At 46.4% G+C, this 27,226-nt stretch overlaps 1 protein-coding gene across 1 annotated transcript in view; it reads left to right on the forward strand.

Annotated features, from left to right (window-relative positions):
• Positions 1-26,080, forward strand: part of LOC309552458 (vomeronasal type-2 receptor 26-like) — a gene marked incomplete at both ends in the record, with an annotated part of 53,148 nt that extends 27,068 nt beyond the window's left edge. Inside the window, 2 exons of the mRNA XM_082253427.1 lie at positions 12,583-12,706; positions 25,152-26,080. Coding sequence (XP_082109553.1) covers positions 12,583-12,706; positions 25,152-26,080 — 1,053 coding nt within the window. The remainder of the gene's footprint in view (positions 1-12,582; positions 12,707-25,151) is intronic.
• Between the last annotated feature and the right edge of the window lie 1,146 nt (positions 26,081-27,226).

The raw sequence follows: 27,226 nt of genomic DNA on the forward strand, positions 1-27,226 counted from the left end.
GAACACCCCCCGGTTCGGTTCGCACCAGAACACCGTGAACAAAGGAAAAGTTTGTTTGAACAAACAAACTCCATTGAAATCTATGGGATTCGAACGTCAAAAATCGAAAGTCCTCATTTTGAAAGCTTGACCGCTTGCCGACCGACTATTTACTGCGACAGTCAGCCCCCTACAGGCAAAATGACGTAGGGCTACGTCGCTCGCCTATAGGGGCGAGCGCGCGCCGCTGGGGGCGAGCGCGCGCCGCTAAAGGCGCGCTCCCTCCCCCGCTCGTTCTCTGCCTTCCCCGCGCGAGTGACCGGGGGCTCCGATGTCCGCCGGTCACTAGCGATCTCCCGCTGGAGAGGGAGAAAGGCAGACGGCTGATGTAAACACAACCGTCTGTCATTCTCCCTGGTGTAACTGCAGAGACTATAGGATCCTGCTATATAGGATCGTATGTCTCTGTGATTACATCACAAGCCACGCCCCCCCCACAGTTAGAATCACACCCCTAGGGATACATTTAACCCACTGATCACCAATAAAGTTAACCCCTTCCCTGCCAGTGTCATTTTTACAGTAACAGTGCATATGTATAGCACTGATTACTGTAGTAATGTCACTGGTACCCCAAAAAGGGTAAAAAAATAACAGTCAGGGGTCCGATCTGTCCGCCGCAATGTCGCAGTCCCACAAAAAAAAAATCGCAGATCGCCGCCATTACTAGTTAAAAAAAAAAAAACAATAAAAATGACATAAATCTTTCCCCTAGTTTGTAAACGCGATATTTTTGTGCAAGCCAATCAAAATACGCTTATTGCGTTTTTTTTTTTTTACTAAAAATATGTAACAGAATGCAAATTGGCCTAAAAGGATGAAAAATTGGGATTTTTACATTTTTTGGGGGAGAATTTCAAATAAAAAAATGTGAAAAATATTGTTATTTTTTCAAAATTGTCGCTCTTTTTTGTTTATAGCGCAAAAAGTAAAAATCGCACAGGTGATCAAATACCGCCAAAAGAAAGCTTTGTTTGTGGGGGAAAAAAAGGACGTCAATTTAATTTGGGTACAGCGTTGCACGACTGTGCAATTGTCCTTTAAAATCACGCAGTGCCGAATCGCAACATAGGCCCTGGTCTTTGAGCAGCCAAATCCTCCGGGGCTTAAGTTGTGAAATGCAAGTTATTGCCCAACTAAAGTGTATGGGGGTCCGGGTACTGACCTGGGGAACATGTAGCAATGCAAAACATTTTTTTTATAAACACGATCGTATATATACCCCTATACACAAGTTCAGAAGTTATGCCTGCCTCCAAAGACCCCAAAAAAATGCCTGCAACAACACACCTGGGCGTTTTTTTTTTTTGGCGCTAGCGTTTTTTTGGGCATTTTTTTTGGCGTCTTTGGAGGCAGGCATAACATCTGAACTTCTGTGTAGGGGTATATATACACACATACTTATATGTATATATACACCTACATATATATAGGTGTGATAGGAGCGGAGCCATATGGGTGTTAATTATTTAATTAGCGCAAGCATAGATTTCTGCTACTTTCACACCTATATATATGTAGGTGTATATATACATATAAGTATGTGTGTATATATACCCCTACACAGAAGTTTAGATGTTATGCCTGCCTCCAAAGATGCCAAAAAAATGCCCAAAAAAACGCTAGCGCCAAAAAAAAAAAACGGCCAGGTGTGTTGTTGCAGGCATTTTTTTGGGGTCTTTGGAGGCAGGCAAAACATCTGAGCTTCTGTATAGAGGTATATATACACACATACTTATATGTATTTATACACTTACACATATATAGGTGTGATAGGAGCGGAGCAATATGGGTGTTAATTATTTAATTAGCGCAAGCATAGTGTTCTGCTACTTTCACACCTATATATGTGTAGGTGTGTATATATACATACATGTGTGTGTATATATACCCCTATACAGAAGTTTAGATGTCATGCCTGCCTCCAAAGACCCCAAAAAAATGCCCAAAAAAATGCCCTGCAATAACACAACTGGGCGTGTTTTTTTGGTGCAGGCGTTTTTTTGGGGTATTTTTGTTGGGGTCTTTGGAGGCAGGCATGACATCTAAACTTGTGTATAGGGGTATATATACACACATACTTATATGTATATATACACCTACATATATAGGTGTGATAGGAGTGGAGCCATATGGGTGTTAATTATTTAATTAGCGCAAGCATAGTGTTCTGCTACTTTCACACCTATATACTGTATGTGTATATATACATACATGTGTGTGTGTGTATATACCCCTATACACAAGTTCAGATGTCATGCCTGACTCCAAACATGTCCTCAAAAAAGCCCTATAAACGCCTGCAGCAAAAAGCAGGCTGAGAGGCGAGAAGCCATATCCCTGTTCTATAGGTGACCTAAGAGAAACAAACTTTTCTCTATAGCGGTCACCCTGACATGGAAGGGTTTGGTCACCCTGCCATATCAGTCAGTGTCAGTTCACCCTACACTACATTACGGTCACCCTGGCACTTAACACTTTCCCTACAGAAACTAGATTTTTGAATCTAACTAAAGTGGAAAAAAGCACTCTAACTACACTAGATATCCCTTTCCTCACACTAATAAATGCTAAATGACACTTTTGAAGCAGAAGTAACAGAACTGCTTCCACTCTCTTCCATGTCCTTGTATTACAATGCTAGGAATTTGGCGGGGCTATCTTATATACTGGGGGGCGTATTCACTAATGATTGGTCTAGGGACCCCCTAGTCACTCCAATCACATTCCTAGCATTCTCCTGCCCCCTCAATTGGCTTTTACTAATGGTTCTGGTCCAATCACGGGCTTTTAAAGCCCAGTTCCTGTCCCATTGCATTTTGGTCGGTTCTGGTTTTCGAATTCCGAACTTTTTCAGCAAAAAGTTCGGAATTCGGCCGAACCCCGAACAGCCAATGTTCGGGTCGAACCGATGGTCGACCCAAACCGTTCGATCATCCCTACTAAGAATCAGCTCATCGTTCAAAGAACCCCTATTATCCCTGGTAAAGAAAGGCTGGTCTATAGATCCAGGAGCCTACACCGTGTGTATTTAGCAAATCACATTAACTGTTGTGTTGATGAATACAGAGCAGCATTATGTGTATCTACTATGTTCAACTTTAAGTAACTGTTTATATGTGTTTATATCCTTGGAAAGTTGCACCACTTTGTGAGAAACGTCCATTACACCGACCCAACCGGAGAAGAAATCTTCTTTAACAATGGCGGGGAAGTACAATCCGGGCTGATTTTAGCCAATTGGATCATTCAAAAAACCGGAGAACGCTATGAATCTTCTTTCCAACCACTGGCCAGCGTTGATGATGGTAAAATAGATCAAATATTCAACATTAACCCAGAAGACATCGCCTGGAAGGGAGGCACAGTAAGATAATGAAAGATTTGTGTTTTGTGTGCACAGAGAAACAAGTACGGTTTTAAAAATAAGATGGTGCAGTATTTAAAATGTTTTTATTTATATTTTTTGCACAAATGTGTAAAATTTGCCTGCTTAAAATAAATAAATAAATTAATAAAGGCCTTAAACCATTACTAACTCTCCCTCTGAAGACTGTGAGACATAAACCACCACCAAGAGAGGTATCTTAAATACCCTTACCAGATCTCACCATCTCATGAGCAATGTATATAAACAGATGTCAATAGACATAAGACCGGTTCTTAGCAGGTATCCACAGTCAGCCGTGTCTCAAATGCTGATATTCCCACGTAAACTTGATCTCAAAAGGATACAAGAGAAGCCTCTCATAGTGTAATAAATCTTAGATAATCTTTAATTAGCATAAATCAATTTACATTCCACTCACATTTCTGCAGAGTGGCAGCAGCGTTGAGTATATCCACATGCAGTTTCAAACCGAAAAGATGGCTGCCGTCGTCCTCCACTGCGCATGCGTCCGCCTCCACCAATGGGGACACCCGACGTACGTTTCGTCATACGTAATGACGTCGTCAGGGGCGTCATTACGACGTCATTACGTATGATGAAACGTACGTTGGGTGTCCCCATTAGTGGAGGCGGATGAATGCGCAGTGGAGGACGACGGCAGCCATCTTTTCGGTTTGAAACTGCATGTGGATATACTCAACGCTGCTGCCACTCTGCAGAAATGTGAGTGGAATGTAAATTGATTTATGCTAATTAAAGATTATCTAAGATTTATTACACTATGAGAGGCTTCTCTTGTATCCTTTTGAGATCAAGTTTACGTGGGAATATCAGCATTTGAGATACGGCTGACTGTGGATACCTGCTAAGAACCGGTCTTATGTCTATTGACATCTGTTCATATACATTGCTCATGAGATGGTGAGATCTGGTAAGGGTATTTAAGATACCTCTCTTGGTGGTGGTTTATGTCTCACAGTCTTCAGAGGGAGAGTTGGTGAAAACGCCATTTCCTATCCACACGTGGTTATCTACTGTTTGATTGATTTTAAAGGACTTCTCCTTTTTAATTATATGGACTTTTTATTATTTTAAGCGCTACAATTTTATACTTTTTATGTTTTATGATTATTTCGGGATCTTTTTGTGTAGCTGCTTTTTATGCATCTTATGAGAAAAAATTTTTAAAAATAACTTTTAAACTTTGGAAAATATTGATTGTTTGTTAAGTGGCACATAGCGCAGCTGTTTTACACTATTCTTAAACCATTACTAAATCCAGGAGTCTGCAGTCACTATTTCTGGTCTCCCACAGTACACAGAGCATGAAAATGCAATTATTTTAGTAAATATAAACTGCTAAATCCCTTTTCTCATCAGTAGTATATAGCAGTCTTGCTACTTCTATTAGTGTCTGGTTAACCACTTGCCGACTGCCTAACGCCGATCTACGTCGGCAGTCAGCCCCTCACAGGCAAAGTGACGTAGGGCTACGTCACTAGCTTGTGAGGGTCTAGGGAGCGAGCGCGCGCCCCCGGAGGCGCGCTCCCGCTCCCGCGTGGTCACGGACCCCCCCGCGCGTGTGACCGGCGGACCCGATGTCCGCCGGTCACTCGGCGATCGGCGGGGGAGAGGGAGAATGTCAGGCAGCTTGTGTAAACAAGCTGCCTGTCATTCTCCTTGCTGTTAGGATACTGATCACTCGGATCTAGTATGTAGATCCGTTGATCAGTGTCCATACAGCTCAAGCCCCAGCCAATCACAGTAGAAAGCACGCCCCTAGGGATACACACAGCCCCTCCCTCCCAAATAAAGTTAACCCCTTCACTACCAGTGTATTTTTACAGTAACAGTGCATATATATAGCACTGATTACTGTAGAAATGTCACTGGTAACCCCAAAAGTGTCAAAAATGTCAGTCAAGGGTCCGATCTGTCCGCCGCAATATCGCAGTACCGCAAAAAAAATCGCAGATCGCCGCCATTACACGTTAAAAAAAAAAAACAACAAAAATGACAGAAATCTTTCCCTTTGTTAGTAAACGCGATAACTTTTGCGCAAACCAATCAAAATACGCTTTTTTTTACCAAACATAGGTAGCATAAAACAAATTGGCCGAAAAAGTAAAAAAATTTTGATTTTTAAATTTTTTTTTTGGGGAATTTCATATAAAAAAATGTGGAAAATATTGCTATTTTTGCAAAATTGACGCTCTTTTTTTGTTTATAGCGCGTGATCAAAAAATCGCACAGGTGATCAAATACCACCAAAAGAAAGCTCTGTTTGTGGGAAAAAAAGGACGCCAAATTCGTTTAGGTACAGCGTCGCACGACCGCGCAATTGTCCGTTAAAGTCACGCAGTGCCGAATCGCAAAATACCCCCTGGTCGGAATGGGGGTAAAATCTTCCGGGGCTTAAGTGGTTAAAGCTTGTAGAAGGAGTTTTCATACTGCACTGGCTGTCCTATCAAGATTCAGGACCTCTGACCCCCCTGTCTGGACAGTGCTGATTGGCCCTGTGCCGATCACATGCACTCTCCCAAGAAAAAGAAAAAACTATCTAGCCATACACACTAAACTGAGCATGTGCAGCCTGACTCCAGTAACTCTGTCTTATCCGGACATGTTATGGGAACAATGCAAGAAGTGGAGGATCTGTGCATACAGGATCAAACAACCTTTTTACACAATGCAGAGGATTACTGTGTATAACAAGCATGCTTTACGGCATATACAGGCTGATTTTACTGTTGTGGGTTTAGTAACACTTTGAATGAATTTTATAAATAATGTAAAATTCTTTAGACAGACAAATAAGTCATGAAATTATTGTCACATTATCGACGCTTGCTGACTTGCTGATATTGTTTTGGCATTTCGCCATCAATGGCCTTTCTGAAGTCTTCAGGCCGGTTATGTGAAGTGTAGGCCCTTTTCTTCTTTGTCTCTTCTCAGGCAGTGGCTGGTCCTTTAACCACTTTACCACCGGAGGATTTTCCTGCTTTACGTCCAGGCCACTTTTTGCAACTTGGCACTGCGCGACTTTAACTGACAATTGCGCGGTCATGCAACGCTGTACCCAAACGAAATTTACGTCCTTTTTTTCCCACAAACAGAGATTTCTTTTGGTGGTATTTGATCACCTCTGCGCTTTTCATTTTTTGCGATATTAATAAAAAAAGAGCGACAATTTTGAAAAAATAACAATATTTTTCTACTTTGACAGTTAAAAAACATTCAATATATTCAATTTTTGTCATATATTTAGGCCAAAATGTATTTAGCTACATGTCTTTGACAAAAAAATTCTCAATGAGCGTATTTTTAACCGCTTTAAGACCGGAAGATTTTACCCCATTCCTTACCAGGTCATATTTTGCGATTCGGCACTGCGTTACTTTAACAGACAATTGCGCGGTCGTGCAATACTGTACCCAAATTAAATTTATGTCTTTTTTTCCCCCCACAAGTAGAGCTTTCTTTTGGTGGTATTTGATCACCTGTGCGATTTTTTACTTTTTGCGCTATAAACAAAAAAAGAGCGACAATTTTGAAAAAATAACAATATTTTTCACATTTTTTATATGAAATTCCCCCCAAAAAATGTAAAAATCAAATTTTTTTAACATTTTAGGCCAATTTGTTTTCTGCTACATATTTTTGGTAAAAAAAAATCGCAATAAGTGTATTTTGATTGGTCTGCGCAAAAGTTATCGCAGCTACTAACTACGGGAAAGATTTCTGTCATTTTTATTGTTTTTTTTTTTTTTTAACTAGTAATGGCGGCGATCTGCGATTTTTTTTTTGCGGGACTGCTACATTGCGGCGGACAGATTGGACCCTTGACTGACATTTTTGACACTTTTGGGGGGACCAGTGACATTTCTACAGTAATCAGTGCTATATATATGCACTGTTACTGTAATAATGACACTAGCAGGGAAGGGGTTAACTTTATTGGTGATCAAGGGGTTAAATGTATGCCTGGTGCTTACTGACGTGTGTGGGGGGAGGGGATTGTGTGACACAGACACAGATCACAGGTTCATCTATGCTGAATCCTGTAATCTGTCCCTGCCTGTCACAGAGAAGATCCGCCTGCTTTGTTTACACAAGCGGGTGGATTTTCTCTCTCGATCCCCGCCGCTCCTCCCCTGGCCCGACTCCCGCTGTGTCTGAATACAGCGGGAGCGAGCCTCGGTTGACGCGCGTGCACCGCCCACAAGGGGAGGAGTCCAGCGACGTAAGTCTACGTCGCTGGAAGGAATCGAGCCACTTTGCCGCAGTACGCTTAATGTGAGCGGTCGGCAAGTGGTTAAGTAAAACTAAATGCTCCTCTAGTCCAGCCTAAACCAGTACCATATCCGGTTACTATGTGATGCACGAGCCTCATAAACTAAAAAATTCCTTAACCTTCCCTGACTGAGCCAAATCCTCCTTCATTTCTGTCTCACATGTTTCGCCTCCCAGGCACTGCAGCTCACAGTGGGAGAGAATAACAGGGGCGGTGCTGTCGATCCAGAAAGAAATGGGCAGAACTGGGTGTGGCAAAGTCCTGAAGGACAAACTATTGGAGAATCAGCAGTGATAATACTGATAGACAGTTTTTATGAACTATATTATCTAGCACTACTCCCATGGGAGCTGCTGGTTACGGATTCCCCTGGGTTACCCATAGCAACAACTTGACAATATAGCATTTTCAAAGTGCTTGGCTCAATCAGAAAACAGTCCAGGAGACTTGAGAACTTGGATAGAAGAAGGGATGAGTGGGAGGTCGCTGCTTCATTTTGTCTAATAGGCTAATAGGAAATAGAGCTGGGCAGTGGCTGAGGGGAACATGAACCCCATTCTCCAATCTGAGCATGCAGCTTGTCTGGCTTTGGAAAGCAGGGCAGCAAGTGTGTGCCCCCCCCCCCCTTCCTTTCCCTGCTAAAGCATACCAGGTTCAACATAGGGAGGGTACCTTGCTGGAGGAGATCCTGGCAAAGCACCATGTCCCCGATGAGGACAAGGGCCACATACCTACATCCCTGGCCTGGAGGACCTGCTTGTCTGCATTTTGGAGGATCAATCAGAATTTGGATGCCCTCTTTAAAATAAATGAGACTCCAGATATCCATCCCTTTGCATGAATGAGTATAGGGTACCTATTAAAATATTAATATTGTTCCAACATGTCCAAAAGGTATCTAAAAATAATGTTTCACAATGATGTCCCAGGATTTTCAAAAAAAACGGTCCCACACAACAGATGTCCCGTGGTGATCCCCTTCCTCTGATTCTCTCTCCACAAATGGCAGTGAAGCTAAAATTGTTGACATTCACTGCAGGATAGGGGTTGCTCAGATGCTAATTCAATTCAAATCCTAGTCCAGCAGTTGAATGTGAGCAAAAGGTCCAAGGATGCTGACTGATGTCATTGAGTAGATTTGGCCACATTTGATCAATGACATTAGCCAGTCCCCGGACCTCACTGTTTACTTTCATCTGAATTGTTCTGAGGATGCATGGGTGATGTTAGGACACTGTCCAACACAGAAAGCCATCTTTCATTAGTGGCTTTAAAGCGGAGTTCCGGCCTATTTTGCAACTTTAGTGATTCCTGGAGTGCTCGCTATGCTGATCAACAATTGGGCATTTTCAATTTTTTTTCAGGGGTCCCTTACCTTATTTTTAGGGCATTTTTGATTCTACTTCCTCCTTCTCCCCCCTCTGTGGTCGCGGCCACCGACATCACTTCCGCCTTTGCATTGCATGCTGGGAGCTGTTTGTCATCACTCCCAGGAGGCTGGAATCAGGAAGAACTCCCAGAACACTCCCTGAAATCAGGAAGAAGGACACAGCAGATTACACTGCGAGCTTCAGATGCCCACATCCAAGATGGCCGCGCCCAGACAGCATTTTTAAAAGTAATATTTTGACTAAAATCCAATACTATACCAGACATCTCAAGTCTCCCGCAAGTCGTGGGAGACTCCCGCTTTCCGCCCTGAGCTCACGGACACCCGCAAGCTCAGGGCAATATCCCGGCTGTGTGTGTGAGTCAAGTGAGTCAGATGACTCATCGATGCAGGCAGAAGAGTCAGTGTGTCAGCAAGCTGAGCCTGCACAGAGAAATCATGTCGGAGCCGAAGTAGAACCGGCTCACAGGCGGAGTGATATGAGTCATGCACTCCGCCTGTGGGAGGAGCTGCAGAGAGCAATCAGCGGCTTTGCTCTCTACTACAGCCACATCGTCTACTCCAGGAGGCATTTTGGCGCGCGGGACCAATCATCGTGACACCCCACTCTGTGACAGACACAGTGACCTAACCTGAGAGCAGCACCAGCACCAGTGACCAGGCCAGTACCAGCACCAGTGACCAGGCCAGTACCAGCACCAGTGACCAGCACCAGTGACCAGGCCAGTACCAGCACCAGTGACCAGGCCAGTACCAGTGAAGAGGCCAGTACCAGCACCAGTGACCAGCACCAGTGACCAGTACCAGCACCAGTGACCAGGCCAGTACCAGCACCAGTGACCAGGCCAGTACCAGCACCAGTGAAGAGGCCAGTACCAGCACCAGTGACCAGGCCAGTACCAGCACCAGTGACCAGGCCAGTACCAGCACCAGTGACCAGGCCAGTACCAGCACCAGTGGCCAGTACCAGCACCAGTGACCAGTACCAGCACCAGTGACCAGGCCAGTACCAGTGACCAGGCCAGTACCAGTGACCAGGCCAGTACCAGCACCAGTGACCAGCACCAGTGACCAGGCCAGTACCAGCACCAGTGACCAGGCCAGTACCAGTGACCAGCACCAGTGACCAGGCCAGTACCAGCACCAGTGACCAGGCCAGTACCAGTACCAGTGACCAGGCCAGTATCAGCACCAGTGACCAGGCCAGTACTAGCACCAGTGACCAGGCCAGTACCAGCACCAGTGACCAGGCCAGTAGCAGCACCAGTGACCAGGCCAGTATCAGCACCAGTACCATCACCAGTGACCAGGCCAGTACCAGCACCAGTGACCAGGCCAGTACCAGCACCAGTGACCAGGCCAGTACCAGCACCAGTATCAATGACCAGGCCAGTGACCAGGCCAGTACCAGCACCAGTGACCAGGCCAGTACCAGCACCAGTACCAGCACCAGTGACCAGGCCAGCACCAGTGACCAGGCCAGTACCAGCACCAGTGACCAGCACCAGTACCAGTACCAGTGACCAGGCCAGTGACCAGGCCAGTACCAGCACCAGTGACCAGGCCAGTACCAGAACCAGTGACCAGGCCAGCACCAGTGACCAGGCCAGCACCAGTGACCAAGCCAGTACGAGCACCAGTGGCCAGTACCAGCACCAGTGGCCAGTACCAGCACCAGTGGCCAGTACCAGCATCAGTGTCCAGCACCAGTGTCCAGTACCAGCACCAGTGACCAGTACCCACACCAGTTACCAGACCAGTACAGTACCAGCACCAGTGAACAGTACCAGCATCAGTGACCAGCACCAGTGACCAGGTATACTGATTACATTTCATTTCATTATTCTCTGGTAGTGTTAAATTGGAAAGGGGGGGGGTGCGGCGCAGGCGTGCGTGGGGGGGGGCGGCGGCGGCGTGTGGGGGGGGCTCACCTCCCTGAAATGACTTTGCCACTTCCCTGAAATGAGTTTTTGCAGGTTGGGATGTCTGCTATACACCTTGTAAGTATGAGAATAGCGGTTCTGTAAAGGGCGATGGATTAGTATTATTGGGGTATTTTTAGTTAAAAAAGGTATTTGAGGCCGGAACTCTGCTTTAATGATGAAAGTAGGTGGGTGCAAAGGCTAATTCATTCATTGAATGGTGAACAGCTAGAATTGGGGCCGAAACCTGCATCGCCCCAACTTGATACTTATATCTACCAGAGAATAGGAGCTGATACCAGCTTGGAGCAACAAAAGCAATGGAAACACATTTAACCGCTTGCCGACTGCTCACAGTATATTTACTGCGGCAGTCAGCCCCTCACAGGCAGAGTGACGTAGGTCTACGTCGCTAGCCTGTGAGGCTCTGGGGAGCGAGCGCGCGCCACCGGAGCCCCGCTTTTTGCTCCCGCACGGTCACGGACCCCCCCCGCGTGTGTGACGTAAACAAGCCGCCTGTCATTCTCCCCTGTGTAGAAACACTGATCACACGGTTCTACAATGTAGGACCGTTGATCACTGTTTCTACAGCTCAAGCCACAGCCAATCACAGTAAGAATCACGCCCCTAGGGACACACAGCCCCTCCCTCTAAAAAAAGTTAACCCCTTCAGTACCAGTGTTATTTTGCAGTAACAGTGCATATGTATAGCACTGATTACTGCAGTAATGTCACTGGTACCCCCAAAAGTGTCAGAAATGTCAGTCAAGGGTCCGATCTGTCCACCGCAATGTCGCAGTACCACAAAAAAAATCGCAGATCGCCGCCATTATGCGTTAAAAAAAACAACAAAAATGACAAAAATCTTTCCCTTTGTTAGTAAACGCGATAACTTTTGCGCAAACCAATCAAAATACGCTTTTTTGCGATTTTTTTTACCAAACATATGTAGCATAAAACAAATTGGCTGAAAATGTTAAAAAATTTAGATTTTTACATTTTTTGGGGGGGGAATTTCATATAAAAAAATGTGAAAAATATTGTTATTTTTGCAAAATTGTCGCTCTTTTTTTGTTTATAGCGCATGATCAAAAAATCGCACAGGTGATCAAATACCACCAAAAGAAAGCTCTGTTTGTGGGAAAAAAAGGACGCCAAATTCGTTTAGGTACAGCGTCGTTCGATCGCGCAATTGTCCGTTAAAGTCACGCAGTGCTGAATCGCAAAATAGGCCCTGGTCAGGAAGGTGGTAAAATCTTCCGGGGCTTAAGTGGTTAATAAAATGATTAATCTCCCAACATTGGGCAGCTTGCTGGCTCATGTGACACCCATGGGCGGAGATTATCTCTGTTTACACCTCCTGTAATAAAACTGCTGGAGAGCAGACATCAATCTGTATATAAAATATGTCTCTAAAAACATGAAACAACAAGCGGGTGCAAATGTAAAGTTTAAAATAAAATTGTAAAGGGACTCTATGGTGAGCATTTTAGTAATAGCCCAGGAATGTCTGAATATGTGACCTGATTGTGATTGTATGTACCAGATGCCGATATCCCGATGTAATGACAGATGTCCTCCTGGATACAGAAAAGCTTCACATGGGAGTATCCATGTCTGCTGCTATAAATGTGTCCCATGTTCCGAGGGGGCGGTGTCCAATGTAACAGGTAGGAGTGGCCAAAAGAGATTAAAGAAAAATACAACTGTAATTGTCATGTAGAAGGGTAAAATAGCAACTGCACTTTCTGCTAAACGTCTTAACTATAAAAATAACAAAAGTGGCAAAGCATGTACAAGTGTTCCACCTTTCATCATTTTGGTGTCTCGGACAGAATTTTGTCTTCATACCGCCTTGGCTGCATCTGGTGATGGAGATGCTGATTGGCTTAGAGCCTAACTCTAGGAATTATCTGTATGTCATGCTTACATTGGTCCAGCTTGGCACGATATAAATATGCATACCTCATTCATGGTGGGCCACTGGTGAAGTTGAAGATCCCTATAGTAGTTGGTGCTACAACAGTAATAACTGAAATCTTCTGGGCTCTGCTCGAGTTCTGTGAAAATGGCTTCCCCTATGCACACAGCACACAGGGAATCACTTGTCCAGCAGTACTTCCATTTGTAGGATGCCGTGTATTTTTTCCACCCCTCTTCCCCACCTCGTTCAATCAGAAAACCCTTCGTATTCACTGAAAACAATTGTGGAGAATGAGTGTTCCCTCCCGGATCCTTATCCGAGTATGCAGCGTGGAAGGTCAGTCTGGGGGAGACTAGCAAATGCCCCGCCCCCCCCAAACCTTACCAGGCCACACACCCCCAACATGGGGGGTGTTTTGGGTGGCGGTTGTGGGGGTCTGCTGGCAGGTGGCTTTTCGGAATCAGGAAGCCCCCTTTAGCAAGGGTACATCGTACCCCTACTCACTCCCCCAAGTGTCAAAAAAAAATAATGACAAGATGGAAGGTCAGTCAGGGGGAGACTAGCGAGTGCCCCCCCCCAAACCTTACCAGGCCACACACCCCCAACATGGGGGGTGTTCTGGGTGGCGGTTGTGGGGGGTTTGCTGGCAGGCAGCTTTTCGGAATCAGGAAGCCCCCTTTAGCAAGGGTACATCGTACCCCTACTCACTCCCCCAAGTGTCAAAAATAAATAATGACAAGATGGAAGGTCAGTCTGGGGGAGACTAGCGAGTGCCCCCCCCCAAACCTTACCAGGCTACACACCCCCAACATGGGGGGTGTTTTGGGTGGCGGTTGTGGGGGTGTGGGGGTCTGCTGGCAGGGGGCTTCTCGGAATCAGGACGCCCCCTTTAACAAGGGTACATCGTACCCTTACTCACTCCCCCAAGTGTCAAAAATAAATAATGACAAGAGACAGTTTTTGACAATTCCTTTATTAACTTCTTCCCGCCCGTGCTATAGCCGAAAGACGGCTACAGCGCGGGCTCTATTTTCCGGGAGGCCATCTTTATACGGCCTCCCAGAGACAGGCTCCCCGCGTGCTCCCACGAGCGCGCATCGAGGAAAATCTGTGTCACAGATCGTGGTAAATGGCCAATCACAGCGGCCATTTACCACGTGATCGGACCGTGCAATGAGAGATGATCTTATATGTAAACATATGAGATCATCTCTCATCGCCAGCGCTCCTTCCTCACACAGAGACTGCAGTGTGAGGAAGAGGAGAGCCGATCGGCAGTAAGGGGACACAGAGGAAAGTAATCAGGGCACTGATCACCAGTGCCCTGATTACCCAAGAGGGGAAAAAATGCCATAAGTGCCCACAGTGCCCGCCATCAGTGCCCCCCATCAGTGCCCACAATCAGTGCCCATAGTGCTGCCAGTCAGTGCCCATCAGTGCCTGCTCATCTAGGCACTGATGGGCACTGACTAGCAGCACTATGGGCTCTGAGTGTGGGCACTGATGGTGCTGCCCATCAGTGCTCATCAGTGCCGCCCATCAGTGCCACCCGTCAGTGTCCATCAGTGCCACCCATCAGTGCCTACTCTCAGTGCCCATCAGTGCCGCCTCTCAGTGCCCATCAGTGCTGCCCATCAGTGCCACCCATCAGTGCCGCCTCTCAGTGCCCATCAGTGCTGCCCATCAGTGCCGCCTCTCAGTGCCCAGCAGTGCCACCTCTCAGTGCCCAGCAGTGCCACCTATCAGTGCTCATCAGTGCTGCCTATCAGTGCTCATCAGTGCCACCTATCAGTGCTCATCAGTGCGGCATATTAGTACCTCCTCATCAGTGCCACCTCATCAGTGCCCATAAGTGCCACCTCATCAGTGTCCATCAGTGCAGCCTATCAGTGCCCATCAGTGCCGCCTCATCAGCGCACATCTGTGAAGGAGAAAAATGTATTTATTTTCAAAATTTACTCACAGAAAATAAGAAAAACTTTTTTTTTTCAAAATTTTCTGTCTTTTTTCTTTTTTTTTTTGTAAGAAATAAAAAACCCAGAGATGATTACATACCACCAAAAAAAAGCTCTATTTGTGTGGAAAAAAATGATAAAAGTTTCATATGGGTACAATGTAGCATGACCGCATAATTGTCATTCAAAGCGTGAGAGCACTGAAAGCTGAAAATTGGCCTGGGCAGGAAGGGGGTAAAAGTGCCCAGTAGGCAAGTGGTTAAAAAAAAAAAAACAATGTCCCCCAATGTAGATCCATCGTCAATCATGATGCCTGATGTACCGCTAGACCCGAATAAAAACGATCCGCCTGCGAGGAAGGCTATCCGCCAGATACCTGCTCCTCCGGGTTACTGCGGTAGGTCGGCTCAGTCCCACGAAACGATGTACCACTAGTGCGGGCATGCGAGCCGCCGAAGGCGCACGCACGCGCTGATTGGCAACACGGCAGACCACTGTCCTGTTAGTAATGAACACAGGATCCTCGTATTTAGGAACGCAGGTCTTTGTGTTTATTCAGCAAGCCGATTCCCCACACAGTTAGAATCACCCCCTAGGCTCACATTTAACCCTTTGATCACCCCTGTTGTTAACCCCTTCCCTGCCAGTGTCATTATTACAGTAACAGTGCCTATTTTTAGCACTGATTACTGTAGTAATGTTACTGATCCCCCAAAAAGTGTCAAAAGTGTCAGTTAGTAGCCCAGCCACCCCCTTGTGACTTCACAGACCAATGCATGCTACGTTGGTGATGTCACAAGGGGGCAGGACCACCAGGTGACATAACCTGGTGGCCCTGCCCCTTACCTATTTAGGATTACGAACTGTCCCCCGGAAGAGCAGGCATTCATCAGTTAGGGACAAGGTACTTTGGGGTGGGGGGGGGGGGGCAGAGCCAGTATGCAGGCAGTGACTAGTGGCAGCTGGGCAACAAAAGACCAAGTCAGCAGGCAGAGCAAGTCCCGGAAGCAGGCCAAGGTCGGCAACCGCTGGGCAGGGCAGTACGGAATCAGTCGGCAAAGACGGGTCCAGTAAACAGGCCAAGGTCAGAGACATCAGAATAAGGTTAATGCAAGAGCAGAGACGAAGTCCAGGGTAAAGCCGGGTCATACACAGGTTTGTTTGTTTTTTTGGGGATCAAACATCTGTGCCCGGTTTCTCCATGGGTCCCTTTTACCACAGCTCCCGGGACAGATATCTCAAACAGCCCCTAGTTTTCAGTTACACATGCCCCAGAGATGGCCGATATGTGAGTATTTCAAAGGGATGAGTAGTTCCCTCCTCCCATGTATATTTTATCCCCAATGTTTGGGTACAACATTAGGCCATATTAGCTTATCTATAGTGTTGAGCGAACACGGACTGTATTATTCAGGTTCGTACCGAATAATTGGATTTTTGCTACCCGAAAACTTTACTGTATGTTCGGGTTTAAAATCTGTGTTCGGTCATTTTATTTCCTGTTTTGTATGTATTGGCGCGCTTTTAATGGCGGGCTTTCAACAGCCAATTAACAAGCGTTTAACTGGTGTGCCTTAAGCCATCCCAGCCATGCCTACAAATGTATTAGTAGCTGTGATTGGCCATCTGAAGCATGTGACCCATGTCTTTATAAGTTCGAGAGACACAGCGCGGTGCGTCATTCTGCTGTAGTGTAGGGAGAGAGCACACATCATACGTGCTGGCTGCTGATTAGGGACAGACAGTGAAAAATTGTGTCCGGAAAGAATGTAGGGACAGGTCAGAGTGTAGGCAGGGAAAGTTATTAGAGCATTTTAGGGACAGGCTGGAGAGATTAGGCAGGGATAGAACAATTGTCTGTTAGCGATCTACATCGATTTTGCTGTGTGGGGGGTGGTGCAGTGAACGATCGTTTTGCCCTCACTTGAGCCCACTAAGGAGGAGGAGGAGGAGAAGGGAGAAAAAAATATATTTTTATCAGTCTGTTGTGTGCAGCGTTCAGCTATATTTTACTACAGATTGCTGTTCTAATCTGCTATTAAAAAATCAAGTTAAAGGGGAATTTTTTTTTTCCCCTTCATAGCCTACTGCTGAGCTGACCGTGACATAAGGCACTGCTGTGTTCACATGTGCTATTGAGTGATTTTCAATTTGATATACTTTTTTCTATTCCACTATTCAATATACACCCTTTTGGGTTAAAAAATAAATAAATTGTGGCATAGTCTGTACTAATCTGCTATTTAAAAATGACAAAGTTAAAGGGGAATTTTTTTATCCTTCATAGCCTGCTGCAGAGCTGACCGTGACATAAAACATAAGACACTGTTGTGTTCACATGTGCTATTGAAAAATCACCAATTTTATATCATATTTTCTATTCCGCTATTCAATCTACACCCTTTGGGGTAAAAATAATTAAATTGCGTCATAGTCTGTATCGGTACGTGTGAGATACACCTTCCAAATTTTTGGAGCGCATCTTCCACCGCCGAGGATTGCAGGGTGCTTCAGTTTGCCTCCTGTTCCCAACTCCTCCTACTCTTCATCCTGCCTTTAGGGTACAAAAAATAGTAATCGGGGCCTAGTCTGGGTTTGTACGTGTGAGATACACCGTTTTATAAAATTTTTCCTATTCCGCTATTCAATATACACCCTTTTGGAGTGTAAAAAATTAAATTACTGCATAGTCTGTATCGGTACGTGTGAGATACACCTTTTTAAATTTGTTTGGCGCATCTCCTTCCCCCGCCGAGGATTGCAGGGCGCTTCAGTTTGCCTCCTGTTCCGAACTCCTCCTACTCCTCTTCCTCATCCTCCCTTTAGGGTACAAAAAATTGTAATCGGGGCCTAGTCTGTGTTTGTACGTGTGAGATACACCGTTTTATATCCTTTTTTCTATTCCGCTATTCAATATACACCCTTTTGGGGTGAAAAAAATTAAATTGCGACATACTTTGCATATTTGACTGTGAGATACACCCGTTGTATTTGTATACTGTTTTTCTATTCCGCTATTTAATAAACACCCTTTTGGGGTAAAAAAAAATGAAATTGTGGCATACTTTGCATATTTGACTGTGAGATACACCCGTGCGATACTGTTGTTGTTTTGTTCCGCTATTCAATAAACACCTTTCTAGGGCAAGATCATAAATTACAGAAATATGAGGAGACCGTCAAATAGGGGCCGTGGCTTGGGTCGTGGTGCTGCTGGTAGAGCTCCTGTTGCAAGGAGAGGACGTGGTCAATCTGTGCCAGCTACACGCACAAGTCAAACACCTTCCTCAAGTGTGAGTAGGCGACAGAACCTGCAGCAGTATTTGGTAGGGCATCATGCGCCTCTACAAGTGTTGAGGCAAGAACAAGTACAGGCGATAGTAGATTGGGTTGCTGACAGTGCCTCCAGTTCCTTCACATTGTCTCCCACCCAGTCTACTGCAGAAAGGTCAGAGTTGGCACCTGCAGCCGATGTCCAACCGTCTTTCACCTCACCCCCTTGCAAATCAGGCAAGCAGTCTGAGCCCCAAGTCATACAGCAGTCTCTTCTTCTTTTTGAGGACTCTGTCAGCAGGGTTTCCCAGGGCCATCCCCCTAGCCCTGCACCAGAAGTGGAAGAGATTGAGTGCAGCGATGCCCAACCACTTATTTCTCAAGATGAGTACATGGAAGGACCATCGCAGCACGTCTCCGATGATGACGAAACGCAGGTGCCAACTGCTGCGGCACTCAGAATTTTGGAGACCGACAAGGAGGGCAGGGGTGAAGACTGGGTGGAAGATGATGTGGAGGACGATGAGGTCCTCGACCCCACATGGAATGAAGGTCATGCAGGTGACCTGAGTAGTTTGGAGGAAGAGGCGGTGGTCGCACAGAGCCACCAGCACAGCAGAAGAGGGAGCAGGGTGCAGAAGCGGAGCGGCTGTGCCCTAGACACTACGCCTGCTACTGCCCAACGCAGCAAGGGACCGAGCGCACCAAAGCCAGCTCAAAGGAGTTCTCTAGCGTGGAAGTTCTTCAGAAAATGTGCTGATGACAGGACACGATTGGTTTGCACCCTGTGCAATCAGAGCCTGAAGCGAGGCATAAACCTTCTCAACCTGAGCACAACCTGCATGATCAGGCATCTAAGTGCTAGGCACGAGCTGCAGTGGAGTAGACACCTTCAAAACCAAGAAAGGTCTCTGGCTCCTCCTGCTTCCTCTTCTGCTGCAGTCTCGGCCGCTCCATCCACATCTGTAGTGATACCGGCACCTGCCACAGACGATCTGTCAGCAACACCACTACCTGGGTCACCAACCATCTCCACAATGTCCCGTGGAAGCGTTCAGCTTTCCATCTCCCAAACACTTGAGAGGAAGAGGAAGTACCCCCCTACCCACCAGCGATCCCTGGCCCTGAATGCCAGCATTTCACAATTCTTGGCCTTTGAAATGCTGTCATTCCGTCTGGTGGAGACGCACAGTTTTAAAAGCCTTATGTCGATTGCTGTCCCACAGTACGTCGTGCCCAGCCGCCACTACTTTTCCAGGCAAGCCATCCCTTCCCTGCACAACCAAGTGGGGGAAAAAATCAGGTGTGCACTGCACAACGCCATCTGTGCCAAGGTCCACCTAACTACCGATACGTGGACCAGTAAGCACGGTCAGAGGCGTTATATCTCCCTAACGGCACACTGGGTAAATGCAGTGGCGGATGGGCCTGAAGCGGATAGCAATTTGGCGCATGTCCTTCCACCACTGAGGACTGCAGGGCACTTCAGTTTGCCTCCTGTTCCTAACTCCTCCTACTCCGCTTCCTCATCCTCTACCGCCTCCTCATCTGGTCAGCGTAACACCTTCACTACCAACTTCAGCACAGCCAGGGGTAAACGATAGCAGGCAGTTTTAAAACTTGCCTGTTTGGGGGAAAAACCACACACCGCGCAGGAGTTGTGGAGGAGCATGGAACAGCAGACAAATAAGTGGTTGCTGCCAGTGAGCCTCAAGCCCGGCCTGGTGGTGTGCAATAACAGGCGAAATCTCATAGCAGCTCTGGGCCTAGCCGGTTTGACGCACATCCCTTGCCTGGTGCATGTGCTGAATTTGGTGGTGCAGAGGTTCCTTAAAAATTACCCCGATATGTCAGAGCTGCTGCAGAAAGTGCGGGCCGTCTGTGCGCACTTTCGGCGTTCTCACCCTGCTGCTGCTCGCCTGTCAGCGCTGCAGCGTAACTTCGGCCTTCCCGCTCACCGCCTCATATGGGACGTGCCCACAAGGTGGAACTCCACCTTGCACATGCTGGAAAGACGGTGCGAGCAGCAGCAGGCCATAGTGGAGTTTCAGCTGCAGCACACACGCGTGAGTCGCTCTGCGGAACAGCACCCCTTCACCACCAATAACTGGGCCTCCATGCGAGACCTGTGTGCCTTGTTGCGCTGTTTTGAGTACTCCACCAACATGGCCAGTGCCGATGACGCCATTGTCAGCTTAACTATCCCACTTCTATGCCTCCTTCAAGAAACGATTCGGGCGATAATGGAAGAGGATGTGGCACAGGATGAGGAGGAGGAGGAGGATGAAGAGGTAACATTTCCAAGGCTTTCAGGGCAGTCATTCGCAAGTGGCTCCGAGGGTGGGTTCCTGCACACACAAACGCCAGGGACAAAATTTTCCAGCAGGGGCACAGTTCTGGAGGATGAGGAGGATGAGGAGGAGGAGATGGAGGAGGAGATGGAACCATGTTCACAGCAGGGTGGCACCCAGGCCAGCTCATGGCCATCACTGGTGCGTGGCTGGGGGGATACAGAGGACACAGACGATACACCTCCCACAGAGGACAGCCTTTTGTTGCCTCTGGGCAGCCTGGCACACATGAGCGATTACATGCTGCAGTGTCTCCACAACGACCGCCGAGTTGCCCACATTCTAACTTGTACTGATTACTGGATCCCCGTTACAAGGACAACGTACCGTCCTTAATTCACTCACTGGAGCGCGATCGCAAGATGCACGAGTACAAGCGCACGCTGGTAGACGCGATGCTGCTGGCATTCCCACCTGACAGCGGGGCCACAGTGGAAGCACAAGGCCAAGGCAGAGGAGGAGGAGGAAGAGGTCGCCAACGCAACCAGGGCACCGCCAGCACCTCAGAAGGCAGGGTTAGCATGGCCGAAATGTGGTAAAGCTTAATCAGCACGCCACAACAAACAGCAGCACCAGCAGCTCATATGGAACGTCTTAGCAGGAGGCAGCATTTCACCAACATGGTGGAGCAGTATGTGTGCACACGCCTACACGTAGTGAATGACGGGTCTGCCCCCTTCAACTTCTGGGTCTCCAAATTGGGCACATGGCCTGAGCTTGCCCTTTACGCCTTGGAGGTGCTGGCGTGCCCTGCAGCCAGTGTATTATCTGAACGTGTATTTAGCACGGCTGGGGGCGTTATCACAGACAAGCACAGCCGCCTGTCCAGAGACAATGTGGACAAGCGCATGGATCCCACAGGACTTTTCCGTACCTTGTGCAGAATAGAGATGGATACCGACCTTACCCAGCCATTGTTATATTTTTGATCTTTCTCACTCTTTTGGGGTGTACCCTCATTTAAAATGACTGAAAAAAAAGAAGTGTTGGCTATCTTGTCCCCCTCCAACGCCGCTTCCACCTACACCGCCACATCCACCGCCACCTCAACCTCCCTCCTACTCCATATGGGCCTTGTCCTTCACAGGTGAAGAAAATTGTTTTATTTTTCTGTTTTTTTTTTTTTTTGTTGTTTTAAGTTATTTCCCTATCCACATTTGTTTGCAGAGCACTTGCCATGCTCTTAACTACATTTTGCTGCCATTTGCAGCACTCTAGCCCTTTCCATTGGTTTTTTAGAGCCATTTTAGTGCCTGAAAGTTCGGGTCCCCATTGACTTCAATGGGGTTCGGTGTCCGGGTAAAGTTCGGAAAAAGTCCGGGACACGGACCCGGACTTTTTTTTCAAGTTCGGCCGAACCCGCCGAACACGGACATCCAGGTGTCCGCTCAACTCTACTTATCTATGTCTCCTTGCAGATATTTGATGCATCCGCCCCTGAGAAAGTGGAGCGAATCCATGAAACGCGTCGGGGAATATCTGGATGCACTATGTTCTTTATAGATGGCTTAGTGTGTTTTATTAATTTAGATTATATCATATTATTCTGCCTTTTAAGTAATTATATGACATGGAGGACAGCTGTCTTACACCACACAATGCAATGTGCTATGCTGCTATTATCGTTTTCTTCGTCCGTTTACTCTTGTATGCATTAACTGTATTATGCTATGCTACTTACTGTTCAAGACAATAAGTAATATGTTTTTTAACATCAACTATCTTTTGGCCATGCCGCAGATACTTCATTTAAAGTATTCTTTCATTAAGTTATTTTGAATACTTTGAATAAATTTTATACTTGTTTATTACTTGAGTCTACTTTGTGATGGGTTATTGCCCTTAAAGTCCCACATCCAAGGCGGACCCCATTTCTAGGTTTATTTAAAGTCCCCCCCCTTCTTTATACATAGATTCAGGTATGGAGGCGTGTGTGCTCCACGTTTCATTCATAGTTCCAAACCCCCCTTTTAGTTCATACACAGGTAAGCGGGTTCAATGGATTGGGTCTCAGGAATCAGGTACAAGCTGAAGACCATTCAGCAAATGCTTATGGTGCAGACCAGTTTAAACAGGCTGCTGGGTGCCCAGCATGCACGCAAATCGGTATGAGCACGTGCACGTGTACATGTGCAAGTGTATGCATGAATGCGAGAACGATGAAGTGGAATGATACATCTAATGCCTCTTTGCCTAGAAGTATGAGCATGTGAGCACACGAATATGAACATAAGTCTACACTGGTTTTCTGGTGCTGGGAATCTGGTTTACCTTTCGGTCTGTGTCCCTCCTCCCCCTCCAGCTGCTACTGCGGGCACATAGGGGGTGCTTTAGGATGGCACTAGGGAATCTCTGACCGCCTTCTGCTCTGCTGACTGACAACATCCACTGTCCTAAGAAAACCAACCTCTGCCCTACTGATAGGTCAACTGCTCAACTGAAACCATACACTGCTCTACTGATATATATATATATATATATATATATATATATATATATATATATATATATATATATATATATATACTGTATGTATCTCACAAAAGTGAGTACACCCCTCAATTTTTTTAAAATATTTTATTCTATCTTTTCATGTGACAACACTGAAGAAATGACACTTTGCTACAATGTAAAGTAGTGAGTGTACAGCTTGTATAACAGTGTAAATTTGCTGTCCCCTCAAAATAACTCAACACACAGCCATTAATGTCTAAACCGCTGGCAACAAAAGTGAGTACACCTATAAGTGACAATGTCCAAATTGGGCCCAAAGTGTCAATATTTTTGGTGGCCACCATTATTTTCCAGCACTGACTTAACCCTCTTGGGCATGGAGGTCACCAGAGCTTCACAGATTGCCACTGGAGTCCTCTTCCACTCCTCCATGATGACATCACAAAGCTGGTGGATGTTAGAGACCTTGCGCTCCTCCCCTTTCTGTTTGAGGATGCCCCACAGATGCTGAATAGGGTTTAGGTCTGGAGACATGCTTGGCCAGTCCATCACCTTTACCCTCAGCTTCTTTAGCAAGGCAGTGGTCGTCTTGGAGGTGTTTGGGGTCGTTATGTTGGAATACTGCCCTGCCATCCAGTCTCCGAAGGGAGGGGATCATGCTCTGCTTCAGTATGTCACAGTACATGTTGGCATTCATGGTTCCCTCAATGAACTGTAGCTCCCCAGTGCCAGCAGCACTCATGCAGCCCCAGACCATGACACTCCCACCACCATGCTTGACTGTAGGAAGACACACTTGTCTTTGTACTCCTCACCTGGTTGCCGCCACACAGGCTTGACACCATCTGAACCAAATAAGTTTATCTTGGTCTCATCAGAGCACAGGAGATGGTTCCAGTAATCCATGTCCTTAGTCTGCTTGTCTTCAGCAAACTGTTTGCGGGCTTTCTTGTGCATCATCTTTAGAAGAGGATTCCTTCTGGGATGACAGCCATGCAGACCAATTTGATGCAGTGTGTGGCGTATGGTCTGAGCACTGACAGGCTGACCCCCCACCCCTTCAACCTCTGCAGCAATGCTGGCAGCACTCATACATCTATTTCCCAAAGACAACCTCTGGATATGACGCTGAGCACGTGCACTCAACTTCTTTGGTCGACCATGGCGAGTCCTGTTCTGAGTGGAACCTGTCCTGGTAAACCGCTGTATGGTCTTGGCCACTGTGCTGCAGCTCAGTTTAAGGGTCTTAGCAAACTTCTTATAGCCTAGGCCATCTTTATGTAGAGCAACAATTTTTTTTTTTCAAATCCTCAGAGAGTTCTTTGCCACGAGGTGCCATGTTGGACTTCCAGTGACCGGTATGAGAGAGCGATAACACCAAATTTACCACACCTGCTCCCCATTCACACCTGAGACCTTGAAACTCTAACGAGTCACATGACACCGGGGAGGGAAAATGGCTAATTGGGCCCAATTTGAAAATTTCCCCTTAGGGGTGTACTCACTTTTGTTGCCAGCGGTTTAGACATTAATGGCTGTGTGTTGAGTTATTTTGAGGGGACAGCAAATTTACACTGTTATACAAGCTGTACACTCACTACTTTACATTGTAGCAAAGTGTCATTTCTTCAGTGTTGTCACATGAAAAGATAGAATAAAATATTTTAAAAAATGTGGCAGGTGTACTCACTGTTGTGAGATGCTGTGTATATATATATATACACACACACACACACGTGTGTTTGAGCTTTAGGGTCCATTCACGCTAGCGCGACTTGTCAGGCAACTTGGTCGCCTGACAAGTCGCGGTCGGTCGCTCGCCATTGATTAGCACAGGACCCGTTCTAATAGGAGCGACACAAGTCGCTCCGACTTAGAAAAAGGGTCCTGTACTACTTTGGGGCGACCTGGAGGCAACTTGCATTGACTTCAATTATATGAAGTCCGTGCAAGTCGCGCCGAGGTCGCGGTGCACAGCTTCACAGGTCGCCCCACCAAGTCGTGTCGCCCCAGTGTGAATGGGGTCTTAGGGTGCACACCCTAATGCACCTATAGACCCCCCCCCCCACACACACACACACACTCAGTGTGAAAAGGTTAAAGATGTACTGAATATTTTTATATATATTTCTGCTTTTTTCCTCTTGTTTCATTTCAGATAGTGACAGCTGTTATCAATGTCCCGATGAAGAGTGGCCTGATGAGAAAAAAACTAAATGCGTATCCAAAACATATGAATTTTTGTCCTATGATAATGATGTGATGGCTCTGATATTTTCATTGATATCCTTAACATTGTCAGGCATGACATTATTTGTGTTAGGAAACTTTATTTATTACCGGGACACTCCAATTGTAAAAGCCAATAACCGGACTGTGAGCTTCATCCTCCTGACCTCCATCTTGCTGAGCTTCCTCTGTGTCTTCTTGTTCCTCGGATGTCCTGTGGATATAACCTGCATGCTGAGACAAATTTCATTTGGGATTTTCTTCTCCATTGCTGTCTCTTCTGTTCTGACAAAGACAACCATTGTGTACATTGCATTCAAGGCCACCAAACCCGGCAGTTCCTGGAAAAAATGGGTCACAGTCAAAGTATCTAATTTTTTGGTCCTGACCTGTTCTTCTGTTCAAGTTCTGATCTGTGTTACTTGGTTGTCAGTGTCTCCTCCCTACCAAGAGTATGACATGGACTCCTATCCTGGGAAGATCCTCATTCAGTGTAATGAAGGGTCAGTTATTGGGTTCTACTCTATGTTGGGTTATATGGGGTTTCTGGCAGCTGTGAGTTTTCTTCTGGCTTTCATGGTAAGGACATTACCGGACAGTTTTAATGAGGCCAAGTACATCACCTTCAGCATGCTGGTGTTCTGCAGTGTCTGGATTGCCATGATCCCGGCCTATCTGAGCACCAGAGGGAAATACATGGTGGCTGTGGAGGTTTTCGCCATATTGGCCTCCAGTGCTGGAATATTAGGATGCATATTTTTTCCAAAATGTTATATTATTATTTTCAACCCTGAGCTAAACATCAGGAAAAAAAGCATGCCACAGAATATAATTATCAGAAAACATAATACTCAATAGAGAAATCATAAATATCTGTCAGGAAAACACTTTTAAATAATGAGTTGTAATAATTGTATCAATTTTTGTACTAATTATCGTTAAAGCTGTTTGAAGCAGTGACCTTGTATTGTTTGTTTGTTTTTTTTTTCACATTAAAGTTTATTCAAGAATAATAAGAGTTACGTAATGTATATAGTATTCCAGATTATAAGACTTAATTGACATACAAATGAATTGTAAGAACATATGAGAAACCTGAAAATGAAATTCTGGATTTCGGCATTTATATTATTCAATAGAAAAATAAAAACCTATACAGGAATCCATTTATAAGAAGATAGATTGTTAGCTAAGACAATCAAAATGGTATTCTAAGAAAACAGAACATTGTGAGACCTTATGAAGAACACTCCCAGGTAGGTGCTAGTGAGGACATGGCTCGGTTTGGCAGGGGGTGAGTGTAGCCCCCCTCCTAGGTAGGTGCTAGTGAGGACATGGCTCGGTTTGGCAGGGGGTGAGTGTAGCACCCTCCTAGGTAGGTGCTAGTGAGGACATGGCTCGGTTTGGCAGGGGGTGAGTGTAGCCCCCCTCCTAGGTAGGTGCTAGTGAGGACATGGCTCGGTTTGGCAGGGGGTGAGTGTAGCCCCCCTCCTAGGTAGGTGCTAGTGAGGACATGGCTCGGTTTGGCAGGGGGTGAGTGTAGCCCCCCTTCTAGGTAGGTGCTAGTGAGGACATGGCTCAGTTTGGCAGGGGGTGAGTGTAGCCCCCCTCCTAGGTAGGTGCTAGTGAGAGAGTATAGTTTTTGGCTCTGTCTGCCCATCAGAGGAGCAGCAGGGAAATCCATATTGCTTTCTGTCTAGCAGAGAGCAGGATCTGAGAGTTAGGGCTGCTCATGGTGCTCAGTGTGTGATTCATTGGGTCTAGATAGTGTTTCACACTGGTCCAATAGGGAAGCATGTTGGACAGTGGGAGGAAACCTGACCAATGGGTACCCAGGCTTTGATACAGTCTTAGTGGTTGGCAGAGACCAGCTGTCTCAGTACATTATAAAAGCCAGAAGCACATGTGCTGCGGGGTCTTTGGCTGGAGAGCAGAGTCCCGGGGGGAGGGTGGCGGCTGCCTCCTCCTCTGTAGCAGTGGCATGTGGTCACAGGAAGTTGGCAA

Source organism: Pelophylax lessonae (assembly GCF_965119305.1).
Source record: "Pelophylax lessonae genome assembly, chromosome: 1".
NCBI lineage: Eukaryota > Metazoa > Chordata > Amphibia > Anura > Ranidae > Pelophylax > Pelophylax lessonae.